At 39.1% G+C, this 16,582-nt stretch overlaps 2 protein-coding genes across 2 annotated transcripts in view; one reads left to right on the top strand and one right to left on the bottom strand.

The window, feature by feature from the left end:
* The window catches only part of LOC101856349 (DNA-directed RNA polymerase I subunit RPA49), a 25,906-nt gene extending 13,117 nt beyond the window's left edge, over positions 1-12,789 (bottom strand). Inside the window, exons 1-5 of the mRNA XM_005100727.3 lie at positions 12,558-12,789; positions 6,286-6,398; positions 5,427-5,503; positions 4,971-5,056; positions 1,872-1,921 (exon numbers count right to left, since the gene is read on the bottom strand). Coding sequence (XP_005100784.1) covers positions 1,872-1,921; positions 4,971-5,056; positions 5,427-5,503; positions 6,286-6,398; positions 12,558-12,609 — 378 coding nt within the window. The 5' untranslated portion in view covers positions 12,610-12,789. The remainder of the gene's footprint in view (positions 1-1,871; positions 1,922-4,970; positions 5,057-5,426; positions 5,504-6,285; positions 6,399-12,557) is intronic.
* A 296-nt stretch (positions 12,790-13,085) lies between these two features.
* LOC101855571 (poly [ADP-ribose] polymerase tankyrase-2) overlaps positions 13,086-16,582 on the top strand; it is a 21,249-nt gene continuing 17,752 nt past the window's right edge. The window contains exon 1 of the mRNA XM_005100723.3: positions 13,086-13,371. The gene's annotated coding sequence lies outside the window, so the exon portion shown is untranslated. The remainder of the gene's footprint in view (positions 13,372-16,582) is intronic.

The raw sequence follows: 16,582 nt of genomic DNA, 5'->3' as shown, positions 1-16,582 counted from the left end.
CCCCCCCAGTCCTAAAACCCTAGAACTGTATTAACCTCAAGATTCCGGTCCCGGATAAATGTTGGCCGATAAGCGCAATTCCACGTGGTGTTCCCCAGCTGGTCCAGGATCAGTGCGTTGCCCCGCGTGACTAATATTTCCTTTCATGCAGGGTCTGCATCTTTGCGCTAAAATGTGTGCGTTTCAGTCTGCTTGTGCCTGTGTACCCTTCTGGAACTTTCCGCATTGTTTTGAAACGCGAAGCGTTGGTAGAGATAATGGAGCGTCGATAAAGAAGTTGATCCAATGAAATATGAGCATTTTGACATAGTTAGACACTCGAACTCGAAAGGACATTCAGGAAATAGGAATTTCACCTTTCAATGCAAACACCTTTTCAAACGAGCTCACTTTTACACAAATGCTGTTTCCTGATGCAAATAATCATATTTGATGGTTTTTAAAACCATTGCTCTACCAGAGGGAGAAATCTGAGAGCAACTGAATTTTTAAAATATTGATTACCGATAAGCAGCAGTTCGCAAGTTCATAACAGGTGTGAAATCTGGAAAACTCAGGAAAAGTTTGAAGATTAAACAGTTCTTTGTCTAAAAATAGAATGGAGACAATTGAGAAAGTCTTTATTCTCCTCGTAAATTGCCTTTGAAAAAATGAGAGTGGGTTAATTATAGTGAATTTTCACAATAATTGTTGTTTTTTGCAAAATGTCATTTTTTTGCAGTTTTTCCCTTCCTGCCTTAGAATTCACCTTTTTTAAAATGAAACTTTTAGGCTGCCATCAATGTAACAGAGAAATTTGCGAAAAAAATAACACTTTTCTATTGGCAAGCGATTACGCAACCTAAATTTAGAAAAGGTTTTCTATACAGTAGGAAAATGTTCATATTTATTTTCTTTTCTTTTAGAACTTATCATTACGCTGATAGGGTCTGGTTCAGGTACACTCTCACCAAATTTGGTAAGTAAATAAGGAAGCCCTAGGCATTTGAAATTCATTGTTTATTTTCAAGATGGCGGCTGATTCCTTAGCACCCGCTGTTGCTATGCCAAAATAAAATTGGGTACCAAGAGATTTTACTATGCCTAACTCATATGTGTACTTAGATTTGATCTCGGGCAAGAAACATAGAAAATGGTCTTCAAGGGTCGCTCCTCCCGTCAAGCCCGCAGGACCTGAGTTAATGTGCTGGTATCATAAGCCAATTGAATATGCATGACCAAACAAGGAATAGTGAGGCAGCGTGGTGAAATCAGGCGCTCGTCAAAAAAATGAAAGCGAAGAAACTGGCATTTTTCCGCAGGTCTGGGAATTTTGATCAAAATTTTGTATTTTGACTCTACACCTTTCGTGCTTTTGAAGAACACATTTCTGAGTGGACATTACTGAAAAACGTTGCTTAAAGGCATAAAAGATGTAATTTCTAAGTTTCCACGCATTCTCAAGTTAAGGAAATAACTAAACTTTGGCGGCCATTTTCTCACAATTTTACCTCTGAAACCAGACGACCCCTTCCTCCTTCAATCGCCAATATTTCGACTTGTATCCAAGATAAATGGATAAGTTTTTCATCAAAATCAAGGCAAATTGACTGGCTCTAGAATGATACCTATAACTCCATATGCCCAAAAATTGACGAGTGACTGATTTCACCACGGCGTGTCACAATTAGGGGTAGAAACGCAAGGGGAGGCAACTAAAACTATTCATTTTTTAAAGGGAAATTGGATGGGCAACATAACTTTGTTACTCAAATAAATCAAAATAATATTTCAATGACTTTGACTTTTGACCAAAGATCAGAAAATCTAAAACAATAAAAATTCTTTACATGCCCTTGGATGTTTGAAAACTAGGTAAACCGTCAGCTTACCTTGTCTCTGTAAGATTTGTCTGCATTGGACTCGCCAATAGTTTCACTCTCTGTAATGGAAAAATTACAAAAATGCTTCATATTCATTCAAACGAAGTGCATCAGAGTAAAATAACCCAATATGATCTGGGCAAATCTGCCCACGAGTGACCCTAGAAACCTGGCCAGTTGGGTCACTTGGTAAATATGGGGGTGACCCTTTTCAATTGCATTTTAAAGGATAGTACTTAGAAATAACCCGAGAAAAGTAAATATTTTCTGAGAAGAAATAAAATAAGGTTTAAAAAAAGACAGTTCTCATGCAAGTAGGGATTGATTATGTTTGAGTTTGACTATCTGTAATAAGCCACCGACTTAGTTATAGAAAAAAAAAAATCTGATTTCCAGTTTTAGGCCCTTTCAACACACAATGTAGACAAGATATATGAACTGTTTTCATTTTTTATTGTAGCACATCGTATTTCTGAAAGCTAGATTAATTCATATCTTTAGAAGTTATCCCTGTTTTTCTATCGTACCCCCTTGAGTGAAAAATAATAAAAAATTCCTGTTCATAAAATTGAACATGCAATCATAAAAAAAACCCAGGTTATGCACGCCAACTGACCAAGTGATTTCAAAGGGAACACTACCAGATGTTTTCTTCTGTACAAGAAAGCTTCGTCCCAGGAATAGTTCATTTTCTTATTGAAAAGAATCGCACTAAGTAATCATGCACATATATACGTGTCCTGGCGTTTAGGGTAAAAAGACTTTTCCAAGCACATATTGATGTTCCGGTTTTATAGGGATAATGTAGCAATGCCCACCGAGCGCATTTTGTTCTGCCGATTTTTGGCCCCCGCCGCGGGGGTGTTTCGTAGGACGCACTAACGCAAAGGTTGTTGTCTTCAACTCACTCTCACGCCGCTTCTCGTGAATGGATATGAATGAAACTTGGCAGCCAATCAGAAAAGAGGTCAATCTCGTAGTATGCAGTTTGACAACATTGTACCCATCCTAGAAGCAGTCGAAAACGTTTGCGAAAGTGGTTGATGTGGTGCGCTTTGAAGGTTTTTCGGAGCTGTGATTTGTCAAACCGACTGATACATTGTACACCATTTTTCTTTATTCCCTTAAAATTTCATGCTTCTGTGTTTAGCGGTTTTGGCGTAATCTTTAAAAATGTGGGAGTAACTAAGGAAAAAAGCGACATTGCCATTTGCGCATGCTGGGTGAACGGCCGGCGGCGTGGAAATTTCCACTGAGTGACGTCATCAGCCATCGGTCGCTACAAACGAGGCCCCGCTTATGTGAAATGGAAAGGGGGGAAAGGATACTTGAAAACTAAACGGGGGCCTTGATAACTTGCGTTTTTGTTGCATTTTAGTCACAATACAATAGATGTAGTCATTTTTATTTGCTTGATTGCATGACAGAAGAATAGAAACAGAAAAGCAAACATCTTGAGAAGTGGTATGGCATTGTGTTTGCGTTATGAAAGCCTATTCCCCCCTCTTGGGAAAGCACACATTTGGACTCGTCCTGTGTGCTCTGTTTGGGAAAAGTGAGGCATTAAGATTGTTATTAAAGAGTATGGTACTTATTTAGTCCAGTCTGGGAAGATAGTCCTGTTTATACATTGTTACTGTTCACGCGTGCGTGCGTGAGTGCGCACGCGTGCATGTGTGTGCGTGCGTGAGAGAGAGAGAGAGAGAGAGAGAGAGAGAGAGAGAGAGAGAGAGAGAGAGAGAGAGAAGGGGGGGGGGGTGTAAATATGTTACATTTATTGTATGAGTTGTAGCCTACACATGCGAAATATTCCCATGACTTGTAAACTATATTATCTGAACGCATCTTAACCTACTACACAATAGGGCACTGTCCAACAATGGATATACACAGAGACGATCTTATTTTCTATAACAAAGTATGCATGCTTTTACTAGTACAAAACTGGATTTATTAGTAGCTCTCTACTTACATTTTTGTGACAAATTGATCCAGAATATTGCTTGGCAAGGAAGAACCTTTTATGTTGCCAAGTTTCATTCAAATATCATGACTTTGGGAGAACATATGACTGATAATCTTTGTAAATCTGTAAAGAACGCCACTTTTTTACCTGTTAATGTCTTTACAACTCAAAAAGTATGACAGATATTAAAAATCTGACTGCATGACTAAATTCTGCATTAAAAAATGTACTAGACTGCCAAGTTTCATTTACATATTCCAAGAAATAGGCGAGCTATGACAAATATTGTCTCAAAACGCACCGAAAAAGGCCAACATTTTTACCTATAAACATCTTCATAACTCAAAAAATAGGATAGCTATGAAAAATCTGAAAGCAGGACTAGATTCTGCACTAGAAAATGTACTGGGTTGCCAAGTTTCTTTTAAATACTCAGAGAAATGAGCGAGTTATGACGAATATTGTCTCAAAACTCACCAAAGAACGTCCCATATTTTGGGGTTTTTTCATTATATAAAAGTGTACCAGAAATTAATTGATTAAAAAATCCTTAACTTTTTTGTTTATTGATGGAATTTAAAAATTCAAAAAGTTCTATGCTCAGTGAAGATAAAGCTACAAAATGCACATATTTGCAAACATTTTCTGGCAAAAAAAGGATTTTCGTGGTCATTGCTAGATAATGTAATCAAAATTGCTTCATTTCCTCTGTTGTGTCATCATAGTCTAACACTCTAATACCCCCCCCCCCGCCCCCCCACCACCTCTGGTCTCCTGATTTTTTCTGCAGCCTTTCTACTGATACTCCTTAGCTCCTCCTTACTGCTGTCTTTCAGCCACACCTGCGATCTTAGGGTAGGTAAGAATTAACACCTAGCCTTCTCCGATAAGGGCGAAAAATCTTGGAGGTCCCATTTGCAAATTGAGCACATTAAAGATTCCTTGGTGGTCGAAAATCTATAAGGGTAGAATTCGGCCGCCATGCGAGCAAAATTAAAAATTAACCCCTCCCAAACTGAAAACGTTAAAATTTAATAAATGTGTCCCGCATGCTCATATGACCGTTTGCAATTGCGAATGTCGTAAACCATTTACCCCCCCCCCCCACCAAAAAAAAACATTCATGTATGTAGAAACTGTACCTTCAAACCAAGGCTCCAAATGAAAAAGCTGAGCTGGAAGAACTCTCATTTTTCCCGTCGTCTTGTCGAGAACGCCCATGTAGTAGCTGTGCAGAAATAAATATAAGAAGGTTGAGAATGAGCAGATACAAAAATTTGTTTAAACAGACTTTACAATTGTTCAGATATGAGCAATCAGAAGAGCACATCATGAGATAGCTCACCATTACTTTCTCTACTGGGAAAGATCTACAAGGCACAACACAGTGCTTTTCCCCTTGCAGACAATTTCCGATATAGAGCAAGGAAACTTCCAGTATGTACAAAAAGCAGCATTTTTCATTTCAGTTATTGTAAATTGCTTCTTCCTTTACTATGCCATTTTCTCCACTTATATACTGTTGAAATGAGGCAGACTTTGGACAAACAATCACAATTGAAATGATCAGTATTCTACAGGGACAGTACACAACTTACTCGCATGAATCAGCCGAAGAATTTGCACTGGCGCCAAAGTTCTTTCCAACATATGTCATGTCATCCACTTTAGCCGTCTGTAGTAGTGGGAGAATATAGAACAAAAAGAAGTATCTTTTACACCCAATATCATGTACAAATATTTAAATATTACACTTATACTTGACTCACAAACTCAAGATGTTATAATTAAAACAATAGCAAAAAGTGAGCGGTTTACTCTATCTCTAAGTAAATGCTGTGACTCCATTTGCCATTAGCTTTTTAGCTTTTCTTTTTTATAATTACGTATTGTGTGCTCAGACCGGCCACAAAAAGAAAATAAACTTGAACTTGCTATCTATGGACCTTCACAATATACACGCTTTGCTACCCAGCAGTGGTAAATGTTTTTTGCACCTATCAACACAATCCAGATCACTTAGGTGGGCTGCTTCAACCGTGGAAGTAGGGCCATCCTGTGCTGAGTGGCATAGAGAATCTAGGCACAGAGACAAACTTACTTTGCATGTAAATAAACCCCCACACAGGGAATAGGACTCACAACTTCTGTGTAAGAGGCACAGAGCTTAACCATTACAATACAAAAACTTTAACGTAAGCTGACAAAACCCCATTTTTTCATTCACAGCAGTTTTGAGATACAGAGGCTTTTTGTCAGCTTAACCATTGAAAAATAGTGCTCTTCTGAAATTTGAATTCTAAATTTAAAAATCTAGTCAGTTTCCCTTTTGGTTTTTTTTCCACACAAGTAGGATATCTGATTAGGCTTTCGATTTAGCATATTAAAAAATTTGGCGCCAAAATTTTAAAAAGACGTTTTGTCAGCTTACGGCAGAACTGGTGGGTGTCTACTTACCACGATTCTTTTTTCTTTCCCTTTCTGAGCATTGGACTTTTTCTGTCGGTAGAACTGCCAGGTCATCTGACTACGACCTTTGACTCGCATCGGATCTCCATGGGAAAACTTCACTGTAAGAAATCAAAAGAGAATAAGGTCAGCGTCATTCCACAATTGCTGGAATCAGTTTCTAGGAGTTTCTGTATAATGGCAAAATTATTTGAATAAAAATATCAAGGGACACCTTGCAATGTTTTGTTTTATCATTTCATTTTGGCTCTTAGAAAGAGGTACTGGCCCAACCCTAGGCAGAGAAACCCAAAGCTCTATGAGAGCCTGGACAATCTGCAGTGAACAGCAGCCTTCACACTAGATGGGATGTCCATTTAAAGATGTAAAGATGAACAAGAAGATTTCCTTCCTTCTTTTAAACAGAAAGATCCCAGGTACCCTAGCGCTAGTTCTGATTTTGGCGATCTTTCTTTCTTCTCAAAACTTATAAAAATGATGGTGTCGATATTTAAAAAAGAAGTCACAAATTGGTAGCAAAGATCATCATTATAACACTGATTCATCATTAAGAATGACACATTTTTATGCACTATTGATCTCCTTTTCAAGTCCTGTGATGACAAATGCAACCTAAAGTCCTAAAGTGGTTAACCCTGAGTGGACAATGCAAGCGCCCAATCCATGAATGGGCGGTCCCAGCATCTGTTCAGATCCCAGAGTACACCATGAAGCTTTAGTAGGCCTACTGCTAGTGCAATATTTTACGAATCTGAATAGATTTATTTTGATTCAGAAGCGATAAATAAATAAACAACTTCCCCTTTCACTTTGACACATTAACCATTTTATGAATCATATTTTGTGTGTATCCCTGTCATGTATTTCATGAGATCTTGAAAAAATTCCATCAAAACGTGGCTGGGTTAAAGAGTTATAAATATCATGTAAAACCATATGGATTGGAGTGCACTTTCAACGTAATAAGAGAGGGCACAACCTTTTCCTTCTTGCCTAAGGTTGTGGTGGTGCAAATCTAGTGGTCTCCTAAACCTAAGGCTGTTCATACTCAAAATCCAACGTGCGTGTGCAATGACTGGGCGAACTGGAAGCGAAGCAGACAGGCAATTCGACCATGGTAACACAGCTTAAAAACAGCTTTCACTTTGACATTCAACCATCATCCGTTTCCTTGCAATCACAACACTCATACAGTTGATACAGATCTTTCTCCTTCTTGGTAGAAATGCGCTCCAGCAGTGCCTTCCATGCCTCCTCATCAAAACTTTCGACATCTCTACAAATACACATAAACAATGTATTATTTCTGAACAGTCTTAAAATCTGCTATCTTCAACGGGGCACAGGCAGAATCCACGACACAACCTGCCAGAATCAGCTTCTTTTTCTCTTCTTGGTCTTTAGCTTGCCAGTAGGTGTTTGACATTTTTGTTTCCTGTTTCGTTTGTGAAAGTTTGGTTTTGTTTGGGCGGCCCTCTGACTTTAGGTTGAGTCAGTCTGATCGGCAAAACAGAATTGCTTCTAAACTTTTCTTCTACCAGTTCCACCCTCTTCAAAATCATCTAAATCCCCCAAGACTTTAATTTTGTTGGTCTTGTTTCCCTCTCTTCTGCCCACCCTGCATCCCACCTGACAATGACAGCTCCTTCTGCCCGCACCAAAAACCAACATACTGCAATCCTTCTTTGTGCTTCTGTTCCACGCCGTGGCGGGTCCGCTTTGCCGCCTAGCGTGTGATGGGCTATGTCACTAGGGGACCCGATGTTGGTTCCTTCGTCGACTGCTTGGTGTGTGTGTGTGTGTGCCAATAGATCTACTAGTCTGCAGTTTAACTCACATGAAGCTACAGCGAGCACCTAGATAATGAGAGGCGCCTGGTTGCCGGTTACTGTGTACGTAGATATTGAGGCTACATGTCCGGTTACCGTGTGTATGACATTGAAACTGCACACCCAGTTGCCAGTTACCGTGTATAGACACTGAGGCTACGTGCCCGGTTACCGTGTACATATTATGTGACTTTGAGACTACACGTCCGGTTGCCGGTTACCGTGTTCGTAGACACTGAGGCTAGCATACGTGCCCGGTTACCGTGTACGTAGACCCTGAGGCTACGTGTCCGGTGACTGTGTTCGTAGACCCTGAGGCTACGTGCCCGGTTACTGTATACGTAGAAACTCAGTTTGATGGTTTTTTGCAATTAGGTTTGAAAGGCTATCTCTCCCGCACGCAAATAAAAAAGTAATTGTTTAGACTTAAAACCAGATGTAATCGTTGTTGGGGTCAAAACTAGGTTCTAGACATCTAGATCTAGACTAGATTAGATCTAATAAGTCTAATAATACCTAGATCTAGATCTAGAATCTAGATCTAGATCAAGATTTAGATTCTAGATTTTCTGGTGATCTTATACTTTAGCACGTTAAATTCTTCAATTGAGGACTTCCAAAACGAGCGACCACTATCAGATCTGGATCAAAATTCTATGTCATCAAGATTATACTCACTCAATGGCTTCCAAAATCATGATGGAAGACTGAAAACCACTGTTATAATACGATCTGTTCATGACAAAATTACGGTAGTTTGCACATTTTTAGGCCCAGTTTAAAGTTTTGAAGGTCTGAGTTGGGGATTAGTAGACTTTGGGAATTTAACGTGCTAAAGCCTAAAAGGCTAATGTAAGATCACCGATTTTCTCTGGTGGGTTATATTTCCAGAAGTGGCTATTCTCATCCGGGGTGAGAATAGAATTTAAATGATCTACCTCCCACCCCGGGTGAGACTTGCCAGCGTAGAGGCTATTCTCACCCGGTGCGAAACAAGACCTGCTTTTCCTCATTTTGAAATACTGTCTATCGGTGTGGATGATCAAATTGATAAAAGCCAAGAAAAAATTACGTTACAGCACAAAAGTAAGCTAATTTGATCGTCTTCAAAGATGCTATGGCTATTTCACTGTTCGAATCGAGCCGAACTACACGGGTCACCATTTTGTTTTGCCCGGAAGTTCTCGCAAGATCTACTCCTCCCCTCTCTCTTTCTGTCTCTTTCTGAATACTGTCTATCGGTGTGGACGATCAAATTGACCAAAACAAAGTTAAAAAATGATGTTAAAACACAATAAGTAAATTAATTTGGTTGTCTACAAAGATGCTACGGCTATTTAACTTTTCGAATCGAGCCGAACTACGCGGGTCGCCATTTTGTTTCGACCAGAAGTTCTCGTGCTACTCCTCTCTCTCTTTCTCTCTCCACTGCCCACAGACAAAATTGTACGCTTTTAGTAGGCTACAGTTGTAGGAAGTGGCTATTCTCATCCGGGGTGAGAATAGAAAAAAGATCTACCTCTCACCCCGGGTGAGACTTGCCAGCGTAGGCTATTCTCACCCGGTGCGAAACAAGACCTGCTTTTCCTCATTTTGGAACACTGTCTATCGGTGTGGATGATCAAATTGATAAAAGCCAAGAAAAAAGGCCGGCACTATTTCTCCGAACGTTCGGGAAAATAAAGCTAGGCACTATTTCTCCGAACGTTCGGGAAAATAAAGCTGGGCACTATTTCTCCGAATACTCTGAAATCACATCCTTTCCCGCAAATTTCGAATATTATATAGATCAATGATTAAAGTATATGCCTACCAAAGATTGTTCGTATGCAATATCCTAATATGGTTCAATCGGTCCAAAAAATGTCCGCAGTAAATATTTATATAAAGAAATGCTACAGTTCCAAACCGTTTTTCGCTACAGATATGACGTGTTGCCTATGAAGGGTGCTGCTCTTAAACTTAATGTGATTGTGTTGTGTTTACTCGTGTGCTGTCTAGATCTAGATCTAGATCTACAGAGGGTTATTGACAACGACACATAGAACTAGCATCTGCGTTTGTCGCGGCGTCGACCAATCAATCGTGGCTCGATTTTTTGGTCCCCGAATCGGGGAATAAAAGTCAAATTTAAAAAAAGAAAAAAAAGAAAGAAAACGAACCTCTTTACTTTTGAAAGAAAGTTCACCTAGCTTCACTTCGTCTCTTTCTCACTTGTTGTCACCACGTTGATTTGTTGAATACGTTACAGTTACTTTTATTTTTCCCTTTTTTTTGGTGTTTTATTTTGTTAGTGTGTATTTTTTTCTTTCTTGTTATTGTTCTGATGTGTTGTTTTTCTATCAATTTTTTTGTTAGGGAAAAAGGGGGGGGGTGTTGTATAGTGTAACGTCATTTAATTTGATGTTCCAACCTTCATTAGATTCTAAACATGTATATATATATATATATATATATTTAAATGTTTTATGTTAGAGCGTACATTCCACCAAAACCGATTACATGTACTGACACTGGCAGGCCCCTTAATGTGTGTGATTCCATAATTTACATGTAATATCCTGTACTCTGTTGTAAAATTACGCACATTTAGGGTTAAAACAGCCAATCTTTTTCGGACACGTGGACTCACGGCCTTATTTGTTAATTTTTGTGGTTGTTTATGGGCTGTTCTAATTTTGATTTCATTTGGTTGGGAAACCTTTCTACTTTCTTTTTCACGTTTTCACACTCATCTAAAAATCTCTAGACTAGCTCTTGAAAATTGAAACAGATATAGACCTAAAAATTTGCTCCTGTGTGTGTGTGTGTGTGTGTGTGTGAATGCATGTGCGTGTGTCTGTGTGTGGTAGTATTAAGTGTTTAAGTGGAGAGTGAGGAGCGTGTGTGTGTTTGTTTTTCGGGCTTTATGTCAGCCATTATTCAGTAACAGTTCAAAGTAGCCTATACAAAAAGAGAAACACAGGATCCATTCACTCCAGGGCTCATGAGTCGTTCCTCTCTTTCAGTTTCACTAATTCATTGAATTCCCGTGTTCTCTCCCGCGGCTCATCCCCGTCCGCATGATTTTCACATCCCATCCCCTCCCTCCAGGCACACACAAAGAAAATCTCACTCATTCCCCTGCACCCTGCGAACCATGGACAATAATATTAGTATTAGCAAAACACTGCCTTAGCCACATTCCTTTCGTTCGTGAGCTGTGGACCAGGCCAGGGGGAGTCGGTGTCGTCGCCTTGTAGTTGCTGTCGCCTGTGGGTACACTCGTACATTCTTCCTTTCACCTGCTCTGTCACCCACACTGTCCCTCCATCCACAGCTCAGATCGTCATAATATGTTCAAAAGTTGCCCACTGATCATGTTTAGTTAGTGTGTGTATAAGTTTGTGTGTTGGTGGTGGGTGTGTGGTGGGTGTAACTGAACGAGCCGTAACTGAAAGTTGTCTGAAGGCGGGCTTGCCATGCGGTGTTCCTTCCCAGACCAGAGGCAGAATGAAAGTTAGCGGCGAACTCTCGCAATAAATAGGCAAAAAATCACGAGACCGGAAGCCGGAAACCGTTCGGAGAAATAAAGATCGGCACTATTTCTCCGAACGTTCGGAGAAATAGTCACTTCGAAGAAAAAATTACGTTATAGCACAAAAGTAAGCTAATTTGATCGTCTTCAAAGATGCTATGGCAATTTCACTGTTCGAATCGAGCCGAACTACGCGGGTCGCCATTTTGTTTTGCCCAGAAGTTCTCGCAAGATCTACTCCTCCCCTCTCTCTCTGTCTCTTTCTGAATACTGTCTATCGGTGTGGACGATCAAATTGACCAAAACAAAGTTAAAAAATGATGTTAAAACACAAAAGTAAATTAATTTGGTTGTCTACAAAGATGCTACGGCTATTTAACTTTTCGAATCGAGCCGAACTACGCGGGTCGCCATTTTGTTTTGACCGGAAGTTCTCGCGCTACTCCTCTATCTCTCTCCACTGCCCACAGACAAAATTGTACGCTTTTAGTAGGCTACAGTTGTAATGGAACGTTTGTTCACAGCACAGAATTCTACAATTTTTCTGTTATCACAGTGTAGAATTCTGTGGTTTAGGGTGAACGCAAAATTTGGTGAACGCGCACCGGGTGAGAATAGCCACAAGACTCGCCTGCACTATTCTCACTCCGGGTGAGAATAGAGGTGGCCATAGCCAAAAGACTCGCCTGCACTATTCTCACCCCGGGTGAGAATAGAGGTGGCCTATATTTCCCTGTCACAAAAGTCGGGACCACCATATCCAAGTAGATCTAGTGCCTTACTGGTGAATAAAAAAGTCTCCCTAACGGCCAAAACCCCCGATCAGAGTGCGAGTCTGGAGCCTGGAGCCAGAGTAGCCAACAAGACAAGTCATGCCTCTGCAGACCACTGACCTGACACTACAACTGACTTACCCGCGGTTACAACTTGCGACGCCTCTCCATCAGTGACTTCAAAAACAGGCATATTGAAACTCTTAAAATCCAAAAGTTCTATTAGATCTATGTGCAAAAATGTAATTAATTACTTTACAACTTAAAGTTTTACAAAGGTAAGTAAGAAAGTCCAGTTCAAGTGGGACATAATACGGCGTTGCCACTACCACTTGGTCACGTTAGATCCATTTTTTCTTTTCTTCGCTTCAATTTCAATTTCATTATTTTTTCCCGTTCTGAATTTCATTTATCTACTTTCGCTTCTTGACAGAATAAAAACAATGTATGTTAAGCTATTCAGATGTTTTCCCTTTTTTATAAAAAAAAAATTCAATCAAACATCTCATCTTTTAAAAACATATCATAAATTGACACAAACTAACATTATTATTCTTAATCTATATTTTCCTCCCTCATTTTAGTTTGTTTTGTAACTAGATGTTTTGAAGTTTGCAATTTTAAAAAGAGCACTTATTGTTTGCCGTTTAGTTAGTAATTTTTACTTCCGGTTCTATTTAGCATCTCTGATAGGAAAATTTTATGCAGGCTCTTGACTTCGTTCAACTCTTTGAGGAATGAAGGCGGAATGCAGGTTAAATTGAGATGGGCTTTTCTCAAGCTGTTGATGCTGTAGTAATGGTGCTTTTAAATAGCGCTTAGGTACTGTTTTTGTGTGCCATTCACTTCTTCTTTCTCGGTGAACAAGTCTGACCGTTTCCACTTTGGCCGGATCAACAGGAAACAAACAGTGCATTGTTCATCCACAGTGAGTCGCCGTGTGAATACTACCGGGGTGAGTCAACAAATAAGAATGGTGAAGTACATAAATATCCCACCGCAAATTAACCTACAACTACGCACTGTACTAATGTACATTATATAGCTACCCGTGATGCAACCCAATAAATGAGGCTATTCCGTAATAATTAATGAGGGAAGCCTAGATTCTACTACTAGGAAGCTGAGTTGCCTCTTTTAGCCTCTAGACTAGACTGACTAGAGTCTGCCCAAGGCTAGTCTAGATCTAGTTCTTATTGAATTGTCATTGATGAACTCATGCACCCAAATAGGCAAATAGAAAAGGAAAATGCCTACACCCAAACCTGCTTCGGAAGGAATTCCGTAATGAGCAGCTACTAGATCTAGAAATCTAGATCTAGACTAGATCTATTTATTATTTGGAAGTGGCTATTCTCATCCGGGGTGAGAATAGAAAAACGATCTACCTCTCACCCCGGGTGAGAATTGCCAGCGTAGGCTATTCTCACCCGGTGCGAAACAAACCTGCTTTTCCTCATTTTGGAATACTGTCTATCGGTGTGGATGATCAAATTGATAAAAAAGCCAAGAAAAAATTATGTTATAGCACAAAAGTAAGCTAATTTGATCGTCTTCAAAGATGCTATGGCTATTTCACTGTTCGAATCGAGCCGAACTACGCGGGTCGCCATTTTGTTTTGCCGGGAAGTTCTCGCAAGATCTGTACTCCTCCCCTCTCTCTCACTCACTCTTTCTGATCTATCGGTGTGGACGATAAAATTGATCTAAACAAAGTTAAAAAATGATGTTAAAACACAAAAATAAATTAATTTGGTCGTCTACAAAGATGCTAGGGCTATTTAACTTTTCGAATCGAGCCGAACTACGCGGGTCGCCATTTTGTTTTCCCCGGAAGTTCTTGCGCTACTCCTCTCTCTCTCTCTCTCTCTCTCTCTCTCTCTCTCTCTCTCTCTCTCTCTCTCTCTCTCTCTCTCTCTCTCTCTCTCTCTTTCTCTCTTTCTCTCTTTCTCTCTTTCCACTGGCCACAGACAAAATTGCACCCTTTTTTTAGGGTAACAGTAGTAACACAAGAGCGCTGGAACGTTTGTTCACGGCACAGAATTCTACAATTCTGTTATCACAGTGTAGAATTCTGTGGTTCAGGGTGAACGCTACACTGGTTGGCCTGGGCTATAACGTGAACCCACACCAGGTGAGAATAGCCAAAAGGCTCACACCTGCGCTATTCTCACCCGGGGTGAGAATAGAGTCGCCTTTGTTATGATTATGTTAGGCCTAGCCTAGGCCTATAGTTATAACTCTTTTGGAATTTCCTTGTTCATTTTTATCCGTACAAATATTGATTTTATTTTTATATTCCATCGCAAATTATTAGTTTTGGAAATATTTGATGGTTTCTTTTCGAGCTATTATACGAAAGCCTACTTACTTTTAATTGCATAGAGATCTAGTAGGCCTAATTTCCTTACAACTTAAACTGTGGACAGTGGACCAATCCAGGGGGTTTCAGTTTCAAGGGGGCATACCCCCTTTTGTACCTCAAGGGGGCATGCCCCCCTGTTTTTCCTCATAATTTGATGTTTTACAAAATAATACGGTATTTAATTTCCTTGAAAATAAAATTTGCAACAGTTTTAGTCAGTGGTGACAGGTTTTGAATGATCTATAGCAAAAAAACCCACAACAATGTCTGTTTGACCCTCAAAAACAATGCATTTGTGTGGCAGTGAAAGTAAAAATGTACCCAAACAGCCATTTCCTCCCTTTCCTACTTTTTGCATTAGCCTATTAAAAATGATGACACTATAACAGGTGTATTAGACGCTAAACCGTCAAAACTAAGTCAACCACTTTTCGCCTCATTAATGGGTGACTGTTATTGACTTTGACAATTTTGACTGAAATATATATACTTTTAACATTTCAGCTACTGCTCTGACTACATTTCAACTACTACCATAGTCCATAGTTTCTATACTTTCTCTTGCCCACGTTTAGACTGTTATTAGTGCTATTGTATCTCAGTTTTTATCTCTTGACTGAGTGCACTGAGAATTTGTGTTTGATGTTATTGACTTTTATTCTTCAGGAAGAGTTTTTTTCCCAGCGAAAAATAAATTAGTTGCACCCCTGATTACACACTTTTTCAGTACTTTTGAACCCCCCTACAATGTTCTAAACATTGTGTAGATGCATATATATATATATATATATATGCCTAATCGCAACTTATGATGGCTTTTAAATGCTTTTGTTGTTTACTTAAAATATAATTTTTAGGACAGGGATCTTGCGATATTTAAAATGGAGCCATTTAAGAAAGATTATAGGAATTTGCTGCTTTGAATTTAAGCTGTTTAACATAATTATATACAGATTTTAAAATGTATAAATGTAAGGTATAAATAAGGCTTAAGATCAGTCAAAATGTAAAACTGTTTAAAAAAAAAAAAGCAGGACAGTTCAACAATTATTAAGAAAATTGCAACAAACATAGTTATTTGTATGTAAGGGATTGTGTTGGACAATTAACTGCAATAACAGAGGTGGTCATTAGAGCAGGTTCGACTTTTTTTATCGTTATGTTCAGAATTTTAACAAAACTAGTACACTTTAAAAGTTGTTGAAGGCACAGGTTACCTAAGTGCACTTAAGTGTCAGTTGCCGCAAGTGTATATTTGTGAGGTGTGCTAACAAAATGAGTTACTTCTTGGAATTTAGTTATAATTATGGAAATTGATACGTTAACTTTATTGGTGGAGTTTGTACAATTTGTTAGTTAAGGAATAACAAAAGAAACAGTAGATCTAGACTTGAACAAAATGACATCAATTGAAAATCTATAAATCTGCCCCCAGAACAAAATGACATCAATTGAAAATCTATAGATCTACCCCCAGTATTGATTTTTGGCTGATATCTACTTTCTTGGATTGCAAGAAGTTTAGTAACTCATTTTGTCAGCACGCCTCACATTTAAGAGGTAAAAGGACATCAACCTATCTTCTCATGCAGCTTTTAATTACCAACTTATTTCCTTGCCATATGCATTTTGCCATGAGTAGTGTGGTTGATTTAAAAAGTCCTCATAGACACCCACACCTTTTGGCAAAGGCTTATATTATCATTATTTTTGACACCTCTCCTGACATGGATTTTTTTTACTGTACACGTTGAGTCCAAAAAATGTTCTTTAAAGCTAAAGATGCTCTACCTTGAGTCTG

Source organism: Aplysia californica, unplaced genomic scaffold, assembly GCF_000002075.1.
Source record: "Aplysia californica isolate F4 #8 unplaced genomic scaffold, AplCal3.0 scaffold00258, whole genome shotgun sequence".
Lineage (NCBI taxonomy): Eukaryota > Metazoa > Mollusca > Gastropoda > Aplysiida > Aplysiidae > Aplysia > Aplysia californica.
This window is presented reverse-complemented; position numbering and strand designations above follow the sequence as displayed.